Source organism: Accipiter gentilis, chromosome Z (genome assembly GCF_929443795.1).
Source record: "Accipiter gentilis chromosome Z, bAccGen1.1, whole genome shotgun sequence".
Lineage (NCBI taxonomy): Eukaryota > Metazoa > Chordata > Aves > Accipitriformes > Accipitridae > Astur > Astur gentilis.
This window is the reverse complement of record NC_064919.1, coordinates 83,362,062-83,381,629: the sequence shown is the minus strand read 5'-3', so window position 1 is coordinate 83,381,629 and position 19,568 is coordinate 83,362,062. Positions and strand designations below refer to the sequence as shown.

The 19,568-nt window shown below is 40.3% G+C and overlaps 1 protein-coding gene across 1 annotated transcript in view; it reads left to right on the top strand.

Moving 5' to 3' along the window:
• RIT2 (Ras like without CAAX 2) overlaps window positions 1-17,698 on the top strand; it is a 174,216-nt gene extending 156,518 nt beyond the window's left edge. The window contains exon 5 of the mRNA XM_049795167.1: window positions 16,263-17,698. Coding sequence (XP_049651124.1) covers window positions 16,263-16,490 — 228 coding nt within the window. The 3' untranslated portion in view covers window positions 16,491-17,698. The remainder of the gene's footprint in view (window positions 1-16,262) is intronic.
• Window positions 17,699-19,568: the final 1,870 nt, after the last annotated feature.

Sequence of the window (19,568 nt, the reverse complement as noted above, 5' to 3'; positions counted from 1 at the left end):
GAAAAGCTGTGTGACCCAGAGGAGTGATAGAAGTGGAATTAAATGTAATTGTAAAAAGTGCAAGGCCATGCCCTTAAGGACTAATAGCAAGACAGTTTGCTATAACACATCAGCTGGAAGGCAGGAGAGAAAGTCTTGGATATATCAGCCACTTACAGGGTGATTATAAACCACAAACCCCATGCAATTGTGCAAAAAATAAATGTCACATCAAGACGTATTTGGAGTGATATGTTTATTAGTGGCATGGAAGCATCGAAGGTATTATAGAAGATACAAGTGAAATCTCAGTTAAGATTAGCTGTAGTTACTTATGGATGATGATAGCAAATTCAAATTGGAACAGGTGCAGACAATGCATATCAAGCTGGTCCTATCAGAGGAAATTAAAGACAGCTTAATTTCTTTAGCCTAGGTAAATGAAAGAGAGGTGATAAAAGTACTGTGCACATGTTGATAAGAAGCGAAGGGACATAAAGAATTGTAAGGAAGAACCATTGAAAATAAAGAACAATGATGGGAAAACATCTAATGGGTATTAAGTGGCAAGGAACACATTCTGCCTAGACGCTAGCTGATAGTTACTGATCAACTCATAACAGTACAGAGGCTCCAGGACAGCTGTTCAGTGGGAATGAAATGGGGCACAAACTTCCCTTCTCCTCTCTTCTGTTTTTGAATGGGGTATATAGTGTCATTGCCAGAAATACTGAAGGACTGAAATAATGACAAGGAGCTCTTAAAGGCCTGTGTCATTCTTCTGAGCCTCCTCCACAGGTGCTATGGTACCTGTTTGTCTACGGTGTGTGAATAATTGATTTCATTAAGTTAAAATCAGAGCAATTGTCCCTAATCAACTTTAACTTATAGTTTGCAGCTCTGGTTTAGAGCGGAAAAACAGATTGTGCAGCTTAAAGTTTGTCTATGTTTTCTTTTTTTTAGTTAGATCAATTGATTTGACAGACAAAATACTGCATCTCCATTCCTTTTGGGACTGTATCAATAAGTGTTAAAATAATGTTCTAAATACATCTTTTCAAATACCCATGACCACTGGTCCTAGTAGGATTACATTAAAAAGGTTTCTCTTCAATAACTATTTTTTATTCTTTACTCATCTTGTTGTTTTGTCTTCTAATTTTTTGGGGGGCTTTCAGAAAAACTTCTATAGCATCTGAAAATGTTGCTCTAGAACTATAAAACTACAAACTTAATTAGCAAAGAGGAAGAGAAAGGTAGGAAGAGATGCCATATTTGGCATATTTCACTTTAATCCTTTAACTGGGCATAAAAAATAACTATAAATTCTGAAGTGTTAATGTTTTATCTGTGGCTACATGGCATCCCAACTGTAACCTTTCCAGCCCATCTGTTTGCTCATACAAGAGCCAGGTACGCTTAGGCAGGTGGAATGCTACTGAGATACATCTCATGGTGTCCTGTTAGTAGTGCACTCAACCTGCTGACACCCAGCTCAGCAAACCTGTGTTTTGGTTGTACCCAAGAAAGTTGAAAAGACAGAGATCCTTACCCAAGACAAGAGAATTATTACAACTGATAGGCAGAATGAAACATTTGTATTTTCTATGAGTAACCCTATTGATTTCACAGGACTACAGGGCTTACAAATGCACAGAACACTAGTAACAAAAGAGAAAGTGAGTCAACATCAGACACGTAATCCCTAGAAGACCAAAGAAATTGAAAACTGTTAAATCCTATTGTGGATGAGCTGTAGTGTAATTTTCATTTAAGCTATTTACTCAGCCCATAGGTACAGCTTTTCTGCACTCTGCAGTGTGCCCCACCATCAGATTATGGAGTGCAAAGTTCAGTGTATGTTCCAGAATGAAAGCAATATGGAACAGTGGATATAAACCAAAACAGTTCATCTTTCACCAGAGACATCAGAGAAAAGTAACTATTGCCATTGATGTCAAATCTACATAGAAAAGCAACAGCAAACCACCTTTTTCATGGGTGGGCCTCAGTGTCCAGAGCTGTATATGAAAAGGTGCAGTCGTTCTGGATTAAAAACAAATATTCTTTTGGGTCATTTTAAGCTATCTGTGGTCTAAGCTGTTCCCTTCTTTCACTTTTCCCCTCCTCCCCCCACTTTTTTTTTGGTATACTCAGGTATACCACCTGTGCAGAGATGGATGGCTGCTTGCTGCCAGACTTGTTTCTTTAGGGCCTGAACCAAGGTGTAATGGGAATTTTTCCATTTACTTCAGTGATTTTGCTTTATTTGCTCAACCTTCTTGCCCATATGGCATGAGAATTGAGTACTTCTACCCTTTTTCATTGTCTCAGGCTGTGAGGCTCTATTCTGCCCTCCTTGATAATATGTGGTCTACTTTGGTTTTGCATTTTTTTTCAAGAAAATACTATTAAGAAAAAGAAAAAAAAGGTCAGAAGTATTTGATCAAGCTTTTAAAACTTGGAAAGTGTTTAGAAAAACAAAAACAAAACCAAAAAGAGGCAAAGCAGAAATCCAGCAGGTAGAAAATTTAAGTAGTGACCCAAAATCTTTCATTATCAGAAACTCCCACCTGTCTTTACTAACATGGGACACGGTTATCTCTTGTTATCCTTATCTCAACTCAGCAGTTACATTTGCATGTACATTCTCTGAGTGACCTTGGAAGAAGCTTCAGTGAGGCTGAAGTGACAGGGGGCTCAGCTGGTGAGTGTACACTCAGGTTCCTGGATGAGTCTGTACAGCATGTGCTGAAGTCTGTATTTTTAAATATCAATATCTGAGCTAAGTGGTTTAAAGCTAAATCAATTATGTCCGTAATTTTTTTTTCAATCTCAGTTGCCTTAAAAGAAATGGATGATTGATTTGTGAAGCAAATCCTCCCCAAAAGCCACGTCCTGGCACATGAAGGATAAGTAAGTGCCTGGGAACAGCTAGCACAGATTTACCAACGGCAAATCATGCCTGACAAGCTGACTGAGCTCTGTGATGGCCTTCAGATGAGTGACTCTGTGTATGAGAGAAGCAGATTATGTTTACCTTGACTCTAACAAGACTTTCAACTCAGTCTCTCATAGTGTCCTTTTAGCCAGACAGGTGAGATATGGTTTGGATAGACAGACTACAAGGTGGATGGGAATTAGCTGGACCGCCAAGCTTGAAGGATTGTGTGGAGCAGTACAAAGTCCAGCTAACAGCGAATTACTAGTAGCATTCCTCAGAGATCAATCGTGAGGCAGTATTTTGAGTATCTTTACTAACAATGATGAGTTGCCCATGAACCAGCAATGTGCCCTTACAGTGAAGGTGGCCAGATGCATCCTGGGTTGTATTAGTAAAAGTGATCCTTGGACCTTCATGCAGCACTTGTGGGAATGTATCTGGAGTAGTGTGTCTGCTTTGGGCTTCACAGTACAAGAAATAAGTTGATGTACTGGAATGAGTTCAGCAGAAATCCCCAAGGTGGTCTTGGGGACAGAGCACAAAAAGTAACAGGAGAGGTTGAGAGATCTGAGCTTGTGGATTTGTTCAGCCTGATGAATCAAAAGGGAATCATCTTGCTGTCTTCAGCCACCTAATAAACGATAGAGCGAAGACAAAACCAGATTTTTCTTGGAGGTGCACAGTGAAAGAATGAGAAGAAATGAAAACAGATTTGCAGCACAAGAAAATCTGATTAATTATGAGGTTTTTTTCCCCACCATGAGCGTGGTTGAACAGTGGAACAAGCGCCCAGAGAGTCTATGAGATTTCCTTCCTTGGAAGTGTTCAAAACTTGACTGAACATGACGTGAGTAATCTGCTCTGGATGGACCCACTGTAAGCAGGAGTTTGGACTAGATGACCTGCAGAGATCTTTTCCATCCTAAACCACGCTATGATTCTCTGATTTCTATACATCTTTTAGCAGAATATATTTAATTCCAGCTTGAAAAATGTGTGTCAGCCATAGCAACTGCCTCTTCTTTTTGAAATGGGATCTACATTTCTTTTTCCACATCTTTCTCTTAAAGATATCATACCTGTCCTCTTATTAATATTCCTTCCATTGAGTACAGCAAAACTTTACCACAGGCAGTTGTCATTTTCTAAACCATTTAATAACACTCATTTTATTTCTAAGGGTAAAAAAATAATGGGGTGATAACATGTCCTGAATTGCTAGTGAACAGCAACTGTTAAGGCTTCAAGCACTTACTGTTTTTCACCAGCTGTTGCTTTTAGTACCAGCAATTTTATTCCCCCAAACCTAGGCTTATTTATGTATTTAAAAAAAACCACAAAACACCAACAACAAAACAGCCATTAAGAAATTGTGAACAAGCTTCATGAGAGAAATCAAATGAGTTATTGTCTGTCTTTGTCATTGTTATACCTGTGTGGCTGAGTAAAGATGTTACATTTCCACTCTCTAGTCTGAACCATGGTGTTGCTCATCCAGGCACACATGGTGATCTGCGCTAGTTCCAGATTTACCTACCAGCCACCATGTTTATCAGTGATAAAATACTGTTAATATTTCATCAACCAGATTAGGTTACTCTTGAGAAACTGTATCTTTCTTCCCCACAGCCCTCGCTACTCGTTATGTTCTCAGGTATTATTTATTTCCCACATAGTATTATTTAAGTATGTATCGTAACTTATGTGTTATGTATTTCCTATCCTTCATTTTCAGTCTTTTCTGTCTGGGAGGATGCAGAAGCAGCGGTTCACCTGCCTGCTTGTACTCCAGGTTACAACCCACCATTTTTCCTCTAAGAATTTTTGGAAAAACTTGAGAAGGGGCAGGAGGGCAGCCTGGCTTGCGGCATCTGCGCTACATAAGTTGTCTTTTCACCTTTTCAGTGCCGTTTCCAGAATCTGGCCAGGCTGTGGGTTTGAACTAGCTGGCTGACTGAAACACGAGAAATAAATGTCAGAAACCAGCTCAAATCTGCAGAGGAGCTGATGTTGAATGCCTCTCAGTACCAAAGGGACTCTTTAGAGCAGTGTTTTGTCAGCATCTACATCCAAGTTTTGCTGTAAAACCAAACTTTTCTGCCAGGTATATTGGAGAGGCTCGACCTGACCCCAGCAGCATTAGTTGTGTGTGTGTGTGTTGATGTGTGTAGATGCACATTCACGCATGCTGCTGGGTAAACTGAGCTACAGCTTTATCAGTGGTATCTGAAGTATCTGTTATTCTGGATAAGAATATGAGTTTATCAGCTGTAATCATGATTTGGGCTCCCAGGGTGTGTTAATACAGCATCTTTTACACATCAAAAGAATATCTGCATAATTGGATGGATACATCATGGATAGAGGAGGTTAAACAGATGCTTCTAGCAAGGAGTTTCCACCATTCTGTTTGTTACGAGTCTGTGTTTTCATTCTACCCCCAAGCTAGCATAATTAAGATATAATCTGTCTTCCTCTCCCCACCGTCCTTCCACCTTCACTCTTCTGCTCCTGTCTTCTTCTCTCTTCACTAGATCCTTTCTTTTGTGGTAACCAACAAGAACTTGCATTCCAGCCAACCTGTGTGGCTTCAGTCAAAAATTAGATTCTAGAAAAAAACCCACTGGTTAATTCTTGAGCATCATCATTGCTTAAATTTCTGTTAGTAAGGTATCCAAGATGTCTTGGGGATGCGTGCAAGAAGTTTGGGACTTTATTCAACAAAGTTAAGATTCTGCCAGCTGTTAGCTGTTACTTTGCTTACTTTAAGGTGTTCAGTCTTCTGAGTAAAAATCAAAGCCCACAGGCAGCAAATACAGAAGGATTATCCAAAGAAACCGCTCACCAAACGGGGAGCTTGCCAACAGGACAGGCTAACCACAGAAGTACAAACAAGTTACCACGGAAACTACCCGAGTGCATGTTCTCAGCCTGCAGCAAAAATGAGGTAATTTGAGGGAGGTTAGCAGGCAATAAGAGAGCTTGTTATGTCTAATTAGCTAAATGCATTCTTACAGCTCTTCCTACCCACTGGCCATTTAAGATTTTTAATTTTTCTCCCTCAGCACATTCATTTCTCATTGTTATCCCCTTCATATGCAGTTGTACAGACTAAATATTTTATTACACATTGTCCATGCTGGTGGATCACATCACATGATGGAGCTAAGTGGATGCTCCTTATGCAGCTGTCATTCCCGTTTTAAGGTTCCTATGTCATGGGCCTCTCTCTTTCAATGTTCCTGGGCTGAGAAAAGACCCTTTGCTCATCCATGAGCTCTCCTTTCAGCACATCATAAGGAGCTGAAAAGGAAGACTCTAGTGAAGCTCCCATGATTTTTTTCAGTCAATTCATGTTCTGAAAAAGTGTAATATTTTGCCTGAACTAATATTGACATGGGGAAGATCAATGCCATTAGTTTAATACAGATACTGTGCAAGTATTTCCCATAATGAGATTGTTTGACAAACCTTCCCAATAAACTTCAAAATTATTAAACCCTCAAAATTAATTACATGTTCCAGGGAAAAAAACAAGAGCTCACCACTCGCAATTCCTGATACAACGTCCCCCTTTCATTGCATCGAGTAACTTTTTCTTACAGGTGGAAAGGTGAAACATTGTTCTGTAAATTGTGCATAAGGCACTGTGATACCTCATACATTTCAACAGTTGCTTACTTCAGCAAACAACTTCTGAAAAATATATTCAATTATTCCATTGCAGCCCAAATCTCTATAAATCTGCTACAAATTCTTCCTCTGCCTCCCTTCTGTTGAATACCCACTTCAGCAGCCTGGACAGAATCCCTGAATCTCAGCAGACCACAATTGCACAGAGATAAAGGGAGAGATTTGTTGCAATTTTCTTTTCACTGTCAGGAAAGTAGCATGGTGTTCTCTGTTTGCCTGCAAGCTGTGTCTGGGAGTATGTTTAGATGGGAAAACCATACACCAGAGTATATGTGCATTGCACTTAATGTAGTGTGAAGCAATATGTGGTGTTAGGACACACAACACTTTTTACTGCCTTTGGAACAGGTATTTTTTGTGACCTTTTTATTCTAGTGTTGGAAACTCATATTCAGCTTAAACATAAAGGGAACTTTCAGAGTTTAATTCCAGTAGTCTGCTCATATGTCTAAAAATGACACATTTTACTGAACATAAGTTTTGGATACTTTGGCTCAAAAGATTATTTCAATTGTCTGAATCAACAATATTTTTGTTTGTGTGGGGTTTTTTACTTCACTCACAGTTCTCCTTTGTGACTATATGTACAAAGACACACAAATAAATACACAGCTGTTTCTGCCTCTTTCTTGTCTTCTGTTTAGCTCTACAGATTTCTTTCTGATCTCCTTCAAATTTCTTGTATCACATTTCCCAATCTTTAGCAGACAACTGTGGAAAATAACACACTGAAAGCAGCGCCCTGCCATCCTCACTGACTCCTGCTCTGTTTTTTTATCTTCTCATGTCAGTACAGTGTTTTCAGGACAAAATATTGCTGTTAGAGGCTGTCTTACTCCCATCTTCAAAGTGAAATAATAACAGAGAGATTTGCATAGGTTACCAGGTATTAAGTGGATTTACTCAGTACCCAGTCTGCTTAGTGCCTGAGTCCTAGTGAATTGAATTCAAGTGACTAGTGGAATTTTAATATCTAACACATGAATGAAAATAGTCTACACCAGTCTATAGATAGATAAGAAATATGGGGGCTGGCTGAACTGGACTAATAGTTAACTTGTGCTCACAAAGCAATAAAAATCACTTGCAGTGTTAAAACAAGAGTTCAGCACTATTAATTTTCTATTTGCTTAGGAAAAAAGTCTAAAAGGTACATTTGCAGCTTCTTTACATGTAAATTTTTTAATAACCATCTGTTGTTAGCAGATGATAATTGAGTTGTTTGTTGTTACTTACAAAAAGATTGAAAAGATTTTCCTTTCTTGTGAACTTAATACTGCAATTCCTAGATTTTTTCCCTACAAAAAACTTGGTATCCTCCTGTGAATGTTCCAAGCTGAACAGGTATACAAACGTTTCTTTTTGCAACCATCTTATAGCCATCTATGTCTTCAGCTGAGCGTCGCAATCAAAGTACCTTTAAAGATGATGGACAATTTAGAAAATTGTCAGATCTCTGAAAAATGCTTTGAGCAATTGACCTGTACTTGTTCATCTTGAAGACTGATGCTAAGGATTTACCACTTACACATTCTCTTCAAATTAGACCCAGAGCTATTGCTGACTGATGCAAGATCATGTGGCTTTGAGTATCCAATTCAGTCAGATCCTGAGGCCATCTCTCTAGAAACATTTCCTGGTATAAAGATGCTTTAACCCACTCATCAGTCTTGCTTTTGACAAGATAAAGCCAAAAGAGTACAGTCTGTAGTAGAGAAGAACAACTTCAGAGTCTAACCTGCAGCCAGCACCCTGATTCCGTAGTGATTTTTACATGAAATGAGACATTGATTTAATTATTTAGCATTGCATCTGTGAAATAATGAAGTAGCATTATCACATGTTGGAAACAATAGACCTAGGAACCTCACGTGTTTCGCTTGCTTTGCAACTAGGTAACTGCATGGAGAATGTTTCTCTTTACTCAAAATGTTTGCCCAAAGCAGGAATGAAATTACCTGGAGGTATAGCTCCTGTGTTAGAAGGATATTGTGGATCCAAAGTGTGGGGAAAAAAAAAATCCAAAAGAGAGAGGAAGACTAGACAGAAATCAGTGCTGGGCAGTAATCTCCATCACAAAAGATGCTAAAACTCTACAGAAATTATTCAAGTGTGAATTAGCATTGGATCTAGAATTTTTTCATTTGAAAAAGAGTGAGACAGATGCATTTAATGAAGGAGCTAGTAATAGCTTAGGGTTTTCATATAAGAGTGTAGCAATGACCATAGCAGGTCAGAGAAAATGTCAGTCTAATCTAACAGTGGTCAATAGTGAAGAGCATAAGAGCAAGTGTTCAGTGATGTTTCATCAGATTACTTTCTCAGCCCTCAACGATTTGCAGTTCCCCTGGATCAAATGAGAGTATGATTCTTCCTGGCTAAAACCAGGGAGTTTAAGCTCTGTTTCATGTCCCATCTTAGTGACTAAGCAGATGAGAAGTGCATAATTTGGGACAGAAACTCTCTCGTTCTATCTAGAAATTTAATTTTTCGCAAGACTATTATACTGTTTTCCTTTTAAAAAATGAGCAAATTAGTTTTACAATCCCACACTCTCCATCCTCCATCCCCTAAAAATAAGCCACAGAGTTCATCAGAGAAGCCCCAGATAGTACTATTATTTTCTGCGCTACTAAAGCTCCATTTTCCTTCATGTCCAAATGCAAAGGCCAGGTTATGAGGGGAAGGGAAAGAATATCTAAGCCTCTGTAATGCAAATGCCTTCAGAGGTTGGAACAGCTGAGGATGTGAGATGTGTAGTACTGCGCCACGTTCTGTTTCCATACCATCCAGTCTACCAGGCGTAAGTTCACACAGCAAGACCACATCTTCTCCTTGACCCAGTCTGCTAATCCTGTCTACATCCATGGCTGTTCATGCTAGGCCCCATTCTGGTTACCAATAATTCTTAAGTGTGAAACCAGTAAAAATTGTCACAGAGTGGCAAGGCAGGAAGGAAAACATGGAAACCTCTTACGGGACACCAGCTTTCATGTAACTCTGGGGAGGGAGAAAGAGGAGCAGAACTAATTGCAAGGCCCTCACGATAATGATTAATTGTATGGCAGCTTTTATCTCATCTAGTCTTGCAATCTAAAAAGCCAGCAAAGCTGAGCCTGCAGAATTGCCTGCCATGAAGTCGGAGTGAGGTTTGTTCAACTAATTACTTCTGAAGACTTCCAAATGGATTTAAGAGTAATGGCGTTGACATGAAATTCTCCTCTCACGTTTCTGCAGCGTGTTACTCATTTACTGCTTAAGCTGCTGAAAAGAGGTGTCTGCTTCCCCAGGGACTGAGATAAAAAATAAGGTGCACATGTTTGGTTGAATGAAAAATGATGGTTTGTGTCAGCGGAAACTAGTTGTGAATTCTAGTGGAATCTTGGCCAAATCGAATTGGTAGCTGCAGTGTATACATGAGCAAATGAGATTGTATGTAAAGGTTAAAATGCTTATGTTTGCAGAAGGAAAAGTTTCAAGATTATATTTTTTAAGCAATAATTAACTTTAAAATTCATATAAGATTCTGAAACAAAGCAGAGTGTTTGTGTTGAGGGAGATGGAAACTGGACATTTTAACACTAAGGATTTTTGTTTTACTTTGCATTTACTGTGCATTTGTTTAGACCTGAAACATAGTCATATTGAATGACTGGCCACAAAGAGGAAACACTGGTTCCTCACAAAGCCTAGTCTTCAACATTTCTTTCAGCCTGAATTGATTTCCACTTGATCTTAGTTTTTTTCCCCTTCTTTCAGGGATGTCATTCTCAGTGGCAAGAATATGATAGGCAGTTTATAAATGTAAATATCTGAAGAAAGAGAAGAAGGGTAAAAGGGCTTAGAACATTTTTTTCTTCTTTTTAAAAAAATATTCCATGACAAATACTATGTAAACAAATAACAACAGTGCTGCTTGTCTTAAAAAGACAGAAAGATTGATTTTTCTGTTTTATCTGGTTGTGCTCAGGTTTTCAACCCCAGCCACTGCTGTAATATTTGAGTATTTGAGCTTTGATCTGAACAATAGCATTTCACACTTGGAAAGATCCTTATACCAGCCTGTAGAAAGTCTCTGCCACCGTGCCTGTTGATACAATACTTGTCCAAGGAAAAAAAATGAGTAACTGTCAAAAATGACATAGATATAATAGATCTGCTTCTGGGTTAGTGGATTGGGTCACATGTTGCTCCAAACAAGAAACAAGTGCTTACAGTGAAAGCCTTTGGCTCTAGGGAAGGCAGGTGACAATGCAGGAACACATCGGCTCTTGCTGGACCCAATCCCATCTATAAAAATACGGAGCTTGCCCTGTCCCGATTGCTGGGCAGGTCCCTGACGGTTGTCAGTGCTGGCTGGCCGGGGACCAGCTAATTTCTTCCTGGTACCTTAGATATAGCACGATGGACTGAGACTAGTGAAAATTGGTTGGTCCTGGTTGTTGTTCATCATTAACAAGAAAACTCGCAGGTGCTGTGCGGGAGTGCCTTGGGCATAAAGTCAGTGGTCAGTGCTGGGGTTAAAAAAATTATCATTCATGTCAGATAGGCAATACCTATTTTTTGCTTTTTGTTGTCTGGGATGGCATTCATTTTCTAGACCCGTGAGCTTACTTTTCTCTTTTTCTCTTGGCAAGTTTGCTTATTAGAGACTGAGGAAAATGTGAATACTGTCGATCTCTCCAGCTTTTTCCTGTGACATATTATAGGTTTGCGCCTGTACCAAAAGGTTATTATGTTTGTTCTGATATGCTGAGGGAACGGAGTGTGATGAGAAGGGACCCAAACATTTCTGTGGATTCTTCTGGATTGTCTGCCTGTCTCTAAATTGATATCCAGGTGCTAATACACAACCTGGCATCTGGTTCTTGTTTTCTGGAATGGGGCCTGTTTGGAAACAGAAGAAATCCACCAGAGATGAAGGGAAAGGACATGGATCTTTCCTAGACGTCATTCAGAGTACTTCTGGTTTTTTCTACTCCTTTTATTATTTACTGTGGTACAAACAAGGCTGCTCAAGATGCTGCTTCCCTCCCTATGTTCTTAAACAGTTATCTTTTGTTTACAGCTCACATAAATTATTGCCTGTCAAAAATAGAGCTTGATCAAAATCCACTGGAAGTCCTCCTGTTAGCCTCAGTGGGATTTAGGTGAGCACTCATGTGTCCCCTTCTGTCTCTTGATTAGTGATCAAGACCACATGTCTTCAGCAAAAAAAAATCACGGAATGAAGCTTTTGGATCTATAATTATCACTCTGTTTCCCATTGCAAAGTTAATGAGGACTGCCGGGGTGGAAGTCTGTAACTTAGTAGTTAGTAACAAAGTAATTTAGAAGAATCCTTGCAACCCTTAGCACTCCACCTGCAGCCTCCAGACCTCTCCGTGGCAACCTGGAGGTCCCAATCACAGGGGAAACCTTCCAAAGCGATCCCAAGTAGACCATGCCGTTGCAGGGATGAGATACAAAGTGGAAATGCATTGTTTTGCTGCATGAAGACCACCACTAGCTTTGCCAAGGTGATGCTGTTGACTCTGGAGTCTTTGTCAAAGAAATCTAGTTTGGGATGCTTCTGTTGTTGCCTTGACCAAAGGAGACACAAAGCTGAACACAAAATAGCCTGATCCTGATGGAGATTTTCCAGCTAATGACAATCCAAGTGCAGAGATAGGCTATTAATCTGTTTAGTTCCTTTGCACTTTCCTTCTCAGATACAGATTTTTTTATGTTCTGCCTATGGGGGCCAATGATTGCCAGTGCCTCCCCACCCACCATCCAGCCCGGGTGGCTTTGTGCTCTCCTTTTGGTTGTGCAGGAGCTGACCTTAGTGGGGAGCTGGCTGTCTTAAAGACGGCAGCTCATCCATCATGGCTTTCACAGGCTGTCAGCGTTGCATTTAATCTCACTTGTAATTTTCCAAGGGAGGTTTGCAAAAGCCACAAACAGAATCTTAATGCTATAAAATGTGGTTTGTAGCCAGTGAATAATTCCTGTCTGTATGAAGCTGTGCTGAACTATCCAGAGATGAAAAACTCCCAAATTCAGCCTACAATTCCATGTGTTCTCCACAGTCCACGTGCTGTTGTAACTGGTATATCTTCCCTCTCAACTCACATGTGCCCAAATGGGTTCTCAGAACCATGCACTTTGCAAGGAAGATGTGAAAAGACTGTTTTCCTCAGGGTCACGCATCGCGTTCGTGAGCCTTTCTTGCCCATTTTATGGACTTGTCCTTCTGGGACATCTTGCTCTTTGGTTATACCGCTAGCTTCATGCCCTGCTTCTGTAAGTCCTGATCCAAACCCTGCCCAGACAATCACAGTTTCTAAAGTTTGGATGAAACTCAGGAAGCTTCTGCCAGCTCTTAAATTTTCATTTTTCATTATGTTCACTACGCCAGTCTTCCACCTTCATTCCCTTCTTAAGCTTTACCAGCAAAGGAACAAGCTAAATTGGAATCAATATAACCAGAATTATACTCTGGGAAACAGTGCCAGATTCAATCATGGAGGTTTACTCTAAAGACGAGATATAAAGCTCTGCTTCCCAGATATATATTCAATAGAATGACCTCGCTCCCTGACCTGTCTGTCCGTGTCACGCTGACAGATCATATCTTCCACTGATGCAGACCCGAGGAAGCTGCAATTTGTCAACAAGTCCCTGAGCTGTGCAGATCAGGGATGGATTTCTGTGATACAGTTTCTCCTCTGGCAATAAGATGGGAACAAGGTAAATCCCTGGAATTATGTGGGCGTCAGTGACCTCATCAAGGGCTTTATCTCTTGTTTCTCATTCCATAGGTGTCTAGCCTCTTGACCAAATTATGAACTGAAAGAAAAATGTGTGTTTTTTTCCTCTAGATATCCCTCTATATTTACAGTTTCATCAGCAAACAGATTAATTAAATTACTATAGCTCTATTTCCATTGGTGTTAGAAGCAGTAATGATAATTATGACTGCATTAGATTTCAGAGGAACCTGTTTTCAGCCTTGAAGCTGAAAATCTCCAGCTAAATGTCCTGAAATTGTTTGTGCCAGGTGTCCTCCTCATACTGAATTAGTTCATAAAATTTCACCAAAGCAGTTAATCAGGTCCTGAGGGCAAGATTTAAGAAAAATATCATGCTTTTAAAATGAACTATTGCCATTAATAACTTTAATGTTGTCACTGTAATTTGGCAGGGAACTGAAGTCCAAAACAAAACTTTTGCTGCTTTTTATAGAAATCCAGCCAAATTTGGCCAAGTTACAAGCCTCCAGCCACATAGAGACTGGGAGGAAGTTTTTCTGCACAATTTATTTCTCCTGAGTGTTCTCCAGTTCTCACAGCTCTTAGCAGTCTTGTTTCATTACAGAGCATAGCATGTCTTCCCTGCAGTTGTTCTTCCTTGCAGGTGGGAGAAAACATAGTTTTGATCCCTGAAAAGAGAAAAAAAAAAGGAAAAAAAGAAGAGTGGAACAAAGGAGGAATTAGATGGGCAAAGACTAGAAAATCACAGAGCAAAAGAAAGAGCCATTTTTTATATTTGAGTATTGCTGTGCTTGCACCTTAATTATATTTACGACCTTACCGTTCTTTAACATAAGGATGTTTCCGTTTATATGCGGGTTTTTTTCCTTTTAGGTAATGAATGGATAAAATCTTCACTGAAACTGCAGCTCTGTGTAATCATTTGCTCAGAACTGCAGTGTCTTTAACAAAATAAAATAAAAAATCCTCCTTCAGCTCAAACAAGGCATAGCAAGGAAAAAAATGATTATGAAGTCCAAAATAGACCAAAATAGTCTTCTATCCAGACAATCAATTTCACAATGGTGCCCAATAGACATATTGAATCCCGCATTTTGCTTACACAGCTGCCCAGAGAAAAACAAGGACCATATTGCTACCCATCTCCTTTTGCTAAAGGTTGGCAATTATAGCAGTTGGAAAGCTGTAGCAATCTTTCATTGTGTCAGTGAGTATTATTCAGGTTGGCATACAACCTCCCTGCTTACCCTTACAATATTCTTAATTAAATTAAGATTATACCTGTAACATAGAGGAATGATCCTACTAATATTACAAAGTTTGTGACCCAGTGCAAAGGTAACGTGGAGGAATTTTGTGGACTGTGTCCTGCAGGTGCATGCTCGGTGCAGATTTACCTCCAGGCTGGAATGAACGGATTTTCTGTTTCATTCCAAATCCTGTTTCTCACTGTGTCCAGCTTTACAGATAGATGCAAAAAATGCAATGAGGTCACAACTTGATCATAAAGGGCATTTTCCTCATGGTGGGTATAAGAGAGTTGTTTGTACCTTGAAATATCAGGGTTTGTTTCCCTGGTAAATATAAATGGCACTTCGGGTGCAGGAAGATAGAAATAAGAAAAAAAACAAACAAACAACAAGATTAGTTTTGTGGCAGACAGTAGCAACTGAGACTTTTCATAGCCTATTATGTAGCCTTTCACGAGGCTGTCTCAAAGTACTTTTTTGCCTTTCTATCCAGAAGGTTGGAAAGTTACTTGAATAAATCATGATATCCAAATACAAATAAACAAAGGATGGAATTTCTGACCTAGAATTTGAATATACACCATACATGTCATTCATACAGTTCATTCATTCAGTTTTATGCTCAAATACTGAAAAGAAAGGGTAGTCTATTGGCTGGAAAGCCAGCTTAACATTTAGAAGCTCATAGGGTTTGCTTCGTGTTTTGCTGCCCACTTGCTACATGTTACTGGATGAGCTCCAAAAGTGCAAAAATTACCTCAGATGGTAGGCAGTGATACTCCTTATGATAAGCATTTAAACTCTGTTTAAACCACACATTAATCAGCACGCTAAGCACCCTTCCATTTAGCAGGCTGGCAGGTCAAATGCCAAGAGGTAGCCAATATGGAAATTTTAGGAGTAAGTTCCCCATTTCAAAATTCAGGCAAATTAAACAAGAGCTGCCTTGGTTCCCTCTAGATTCATGGTGTTTCCTCCCCTTACAGTTCCTCAAAATACAAAGCCACATTTCCTCGATGATCTCTGAGAACAGTAAGTACATGAGGCCACTTAGGGAAGATGAGCTGAAAAACAAATACATTTTACGTCTTTGTACTACTCAGGCCATGAGCTAAGTGATAGGATTACAAGTCTGCCAAGACCAAAACACTTGAAGGCATGCTCAGAAATTAATGCGACTGAAAAATCTTAAGGTATGAAAGCTGGTATGCTTAAAGAGTCAAGTTGCCTCCAGGATTAGGTTAATGCTGAACAGGGATTTTCTAGGACCTTAATTCTATGTAAGTCTTTCTGGCCATCCGTTCCAGTCTATGGAATAAAGGTACCAGCACTATCAAACTATCGGATTAGTGCACTAAAGAGAGGAAATCCTTGGAAAAATTGATGCATCAGAATTAGGGAAATAATATACTTGAGCACATGAATATTGCCAGTATGCTCTGTTCAACCATCTCACGGATTCAGTCTGATCCTTTCACTCTTTCACTTCTCTATTGGGTACTGTTAGAATATTTTCCGGTAAAGTTAAAGGTCAGTGATTTGCAGTATCCAAAAAGCCAGACTACATATACAGTAATGTTCTTGTGTTGATTCATGCTCTGTGCATTAGGCAATATTCATGGACTTTTATTTTCCTTGTAGGTCTCGACTGAAGAAGGAATGAGCTTAGCCAGAGAATACTCCTGCTCCTTTTTCGAGACTTCAGCTGCCCTCCGCTTCTACATTGATGATGTCTTTCATGGACTAGTGAGGGAAATCCGAAAGAAAGAGTCCTCGCTGCCCATGGTAGAGAAGAAGATGAAGAGGAAGGATAGTCTGTGGCGGAAACTGAAAGGATCCCTGAAGAAAAAAAAGGAAAGTACAACCTGATGGCAATTCCCCATGAGCCACCCATCAGGAGCTGACCACAGTAACCTGTAACAGTTCAAAAAGGCAGCATTGACACAGCATCTTCCAGATCAGGTCCTGGAGTTCCTTCCCTTCAGCCCTCATGCAGAAGTAGCTCCTTGAAGGCCCAATTCATGGTTGCCCTGTGGCTCCTCTGTATTATAGATAAAGTCACTTAGCATACCCTCTCATCCCTTCTCTGCAAATCTGAGTGGAGAAAATACTGTGTTTTTTAACCTGTGGTCCCTGGCTGGTGTTCAAATGCTAGGAGTTAAGCCAGCATCCAAGGCAGAACCAGCTTCCACCAGCTCTAGGACAACGGATGCACTTATTGCCTCCTCTCTACATGCATGGGTCATTTCACCATCCCAGAAATGAATAACATTGATTTCAATGGACATTTTGACTGTTTAAGGACCTTAGGATTTGACCTTCAGCTTTGCATTCACATGTAGGTTTAGGGTTAGACTGTGCTCAGCCCGCACCCACGTGTCTGTGTGCTAATGTGTGTGTGTGACCCAGGCCCGAAGGGGACGCTGGGGGTTCCCGATTTTGACCCTGTAAAGCCCTATCCTCATTGTGTCCTTTCCATTTAGCAGGAAGGCTTGGCAAGCATAGCACAAATCATGCACCAGCTGTCTGGAGGCTGCAGGGCGACTGCTCTGTCCCCTCTGCTCACCGGGACTGGCTAGCAGAGCTACCGTGTCCTACAGACATGCCGTGCATTAGAGTCACAGAATAGTTTGGGTCGGAAGGGACCTTTAAAGGTCATCTAGTCCAACCCCCGCCGCCAAAAGCGGGGACATCTTCCACTAGATCAGGTTGCTCAGAGCCCCGTCCAACCTGACCTGGAATGTTCCCGGGGATGGGGCATCCACCACCTCTCTGGGCAACCTCTTCCAGTGTTTCACCATTGGCCACACTCCTGCGTCCCACCAAGGAGCACACAAAGGCACCGTCTGTCTGATGCTTCCCAGAGCCCTTCCTAGAGCGATGCAGCTCTGTCCCAGCATGTAATAACATCTGCAATGTAGCATTCCGCCCTCGATTTACTAGAGAATTGCATCAGGTCAGTTACCATCTTTCACAGTCCTTGACCATCCAAGTGAATCACTTGATCGATCAGTTGGACAGGTCTTTTAAATATTCCTTTTTAAAGCTGGCATGAAGTAGAGTATAGTCTCATGGACCATTTTTTCCCCCAGACTTCTTTTACTATTGAGTTTTATTTATAAATTTTACAACTAATACATGCATTCATTTTGTCAAAAAATAAAGATTGTGATTTCCATGAAACCATAATAGTAGTCAGTGTCATTTGTGTTTGTCCTGGAGTGATAATTGATAACATTAGAAAAATATGTATGTTTGTTAGTAAATGTTCATTTTTTTCTTTTTTTTTTTTTCTTTGACTTTTTCACAGGGTTTCAACTAATTATATTTTGGATGATTTGGGGGGCAGTTGATTTGTTTTGCTCTGTTGAACTTGAAAAGGTTATGGTTTCATGAGGAATTTCAGTTCATTAAAGTCTGATATTTTGTTCTCCACTTTCCCTTCAAGAAAATCCAGTGGTATTTTTTGACTTGTCAGAAATTCTCCATCAAAAGTACAACTTTAGTGTCTATAGTTAGATAATTTGTTGCTATATTTCTATTTTGGAAAGATTATTTCAGAGGAATACAAACACGTGCATGCATTTAAGGTGAATTTTCTGTTTCCTGCCTCCAGCAGCTGAAGTGTGCGTTTATACTATTGTAATTACTATTATTATTTCACCTGTATTGCCACAGAGATTTTAGGTCAAGCATCCTAGAGACAAAGAGACGTGCTTGTCCAAAGAGTTTATGAGCTAAGTATTGGTGGAGAGACGACAGGAGGCTTCACTGAACAGATGGCAGCTATGAGACAATAAATAACAAGGGGAAACATCTGTGACTGTTCCAATACTGCACACTGCATAGAGGGGAATGAAGCAGTCGTTCCATGCATAAAAGACCATAGGAATTACTATCGTGAGGAATCTTGAGGGATGCTCATTGGTCTTTTTCAGGCAGATGCCTAAGCTTTGAGTCAACTGAAAACCATTTAGTATTAGTTATTATGTTGTTTTACCCACCCTGCTGGGGGATATATTATATCAACACTGGCTTGGCTCTGTAGTTTTAGGGGTACCTTGCTTCAAGTCAGTTTGTGTTACAGAAACGATTGCAGAAGAGGGCAGAGCCTAAGATGAAGCCTTAAATGGATTCATGTATTAAACATGCCCATTCTCTGACATTAAGGTCATCTGGCACGGAGCATCTTTCCATACTATTAAACTCTCTTAGCCTTCACAGCAGGGTTACCGCGCACAAACTGCTCTTGGAAGCGGTCCCTGGACTCTGCTAGGTTCTGCACCATGCTCAGCAACTGGTTACAAAGGTGCTACCCTGCCATGGTCTGAAACCAAGCTAGGGATCATTTTAACAATTCAACAGTAGAGATGTGCTCGGGTGCCTCCCTGGGTATGTTCAAATTACTAGTACAGACACAGCTTAGCCGTATTTTTAGGTGTACCAAGCCCATGAAATCTCAAGATTCAGAATGTCTCCACACCCAGCCCCTACATGCCACATTTTGAAAGATATTTGGTACTAGATCAGCATCTTCAAGACAAACGACTCATCACCACGCTCTGAGGATCTTCTGCTACATCTTCCATGAGGAATTTCAGGCATCTGAATATGTATTGGGCAGAAAGGTCCTTATTTATCTCACACCACCTTGATCATATAAAACTTGAGCATGACATCCAGTCATTCAGAGTCCCTCTTCGGTTAATAAGGAGAAAGAGTGGTGATTTGTCTCATCTGGCTTGGATGGTTAGCATAGGATGAATCACCCCCTGAAAAGGCTGCCTCTTTCCAGTGGCTATGTGTCACCCCATAAAGAGCAGCTTGGTCTCTAAGCCTAGCCTCTTGTTTGTTAAATTCAGTTATGATAAACCCCATCTTTAATGATTTGTCCACCCAGTGTCTATGGCCGAGAATGGTGCTGCAAATGCTTGGCATTGAATCTTG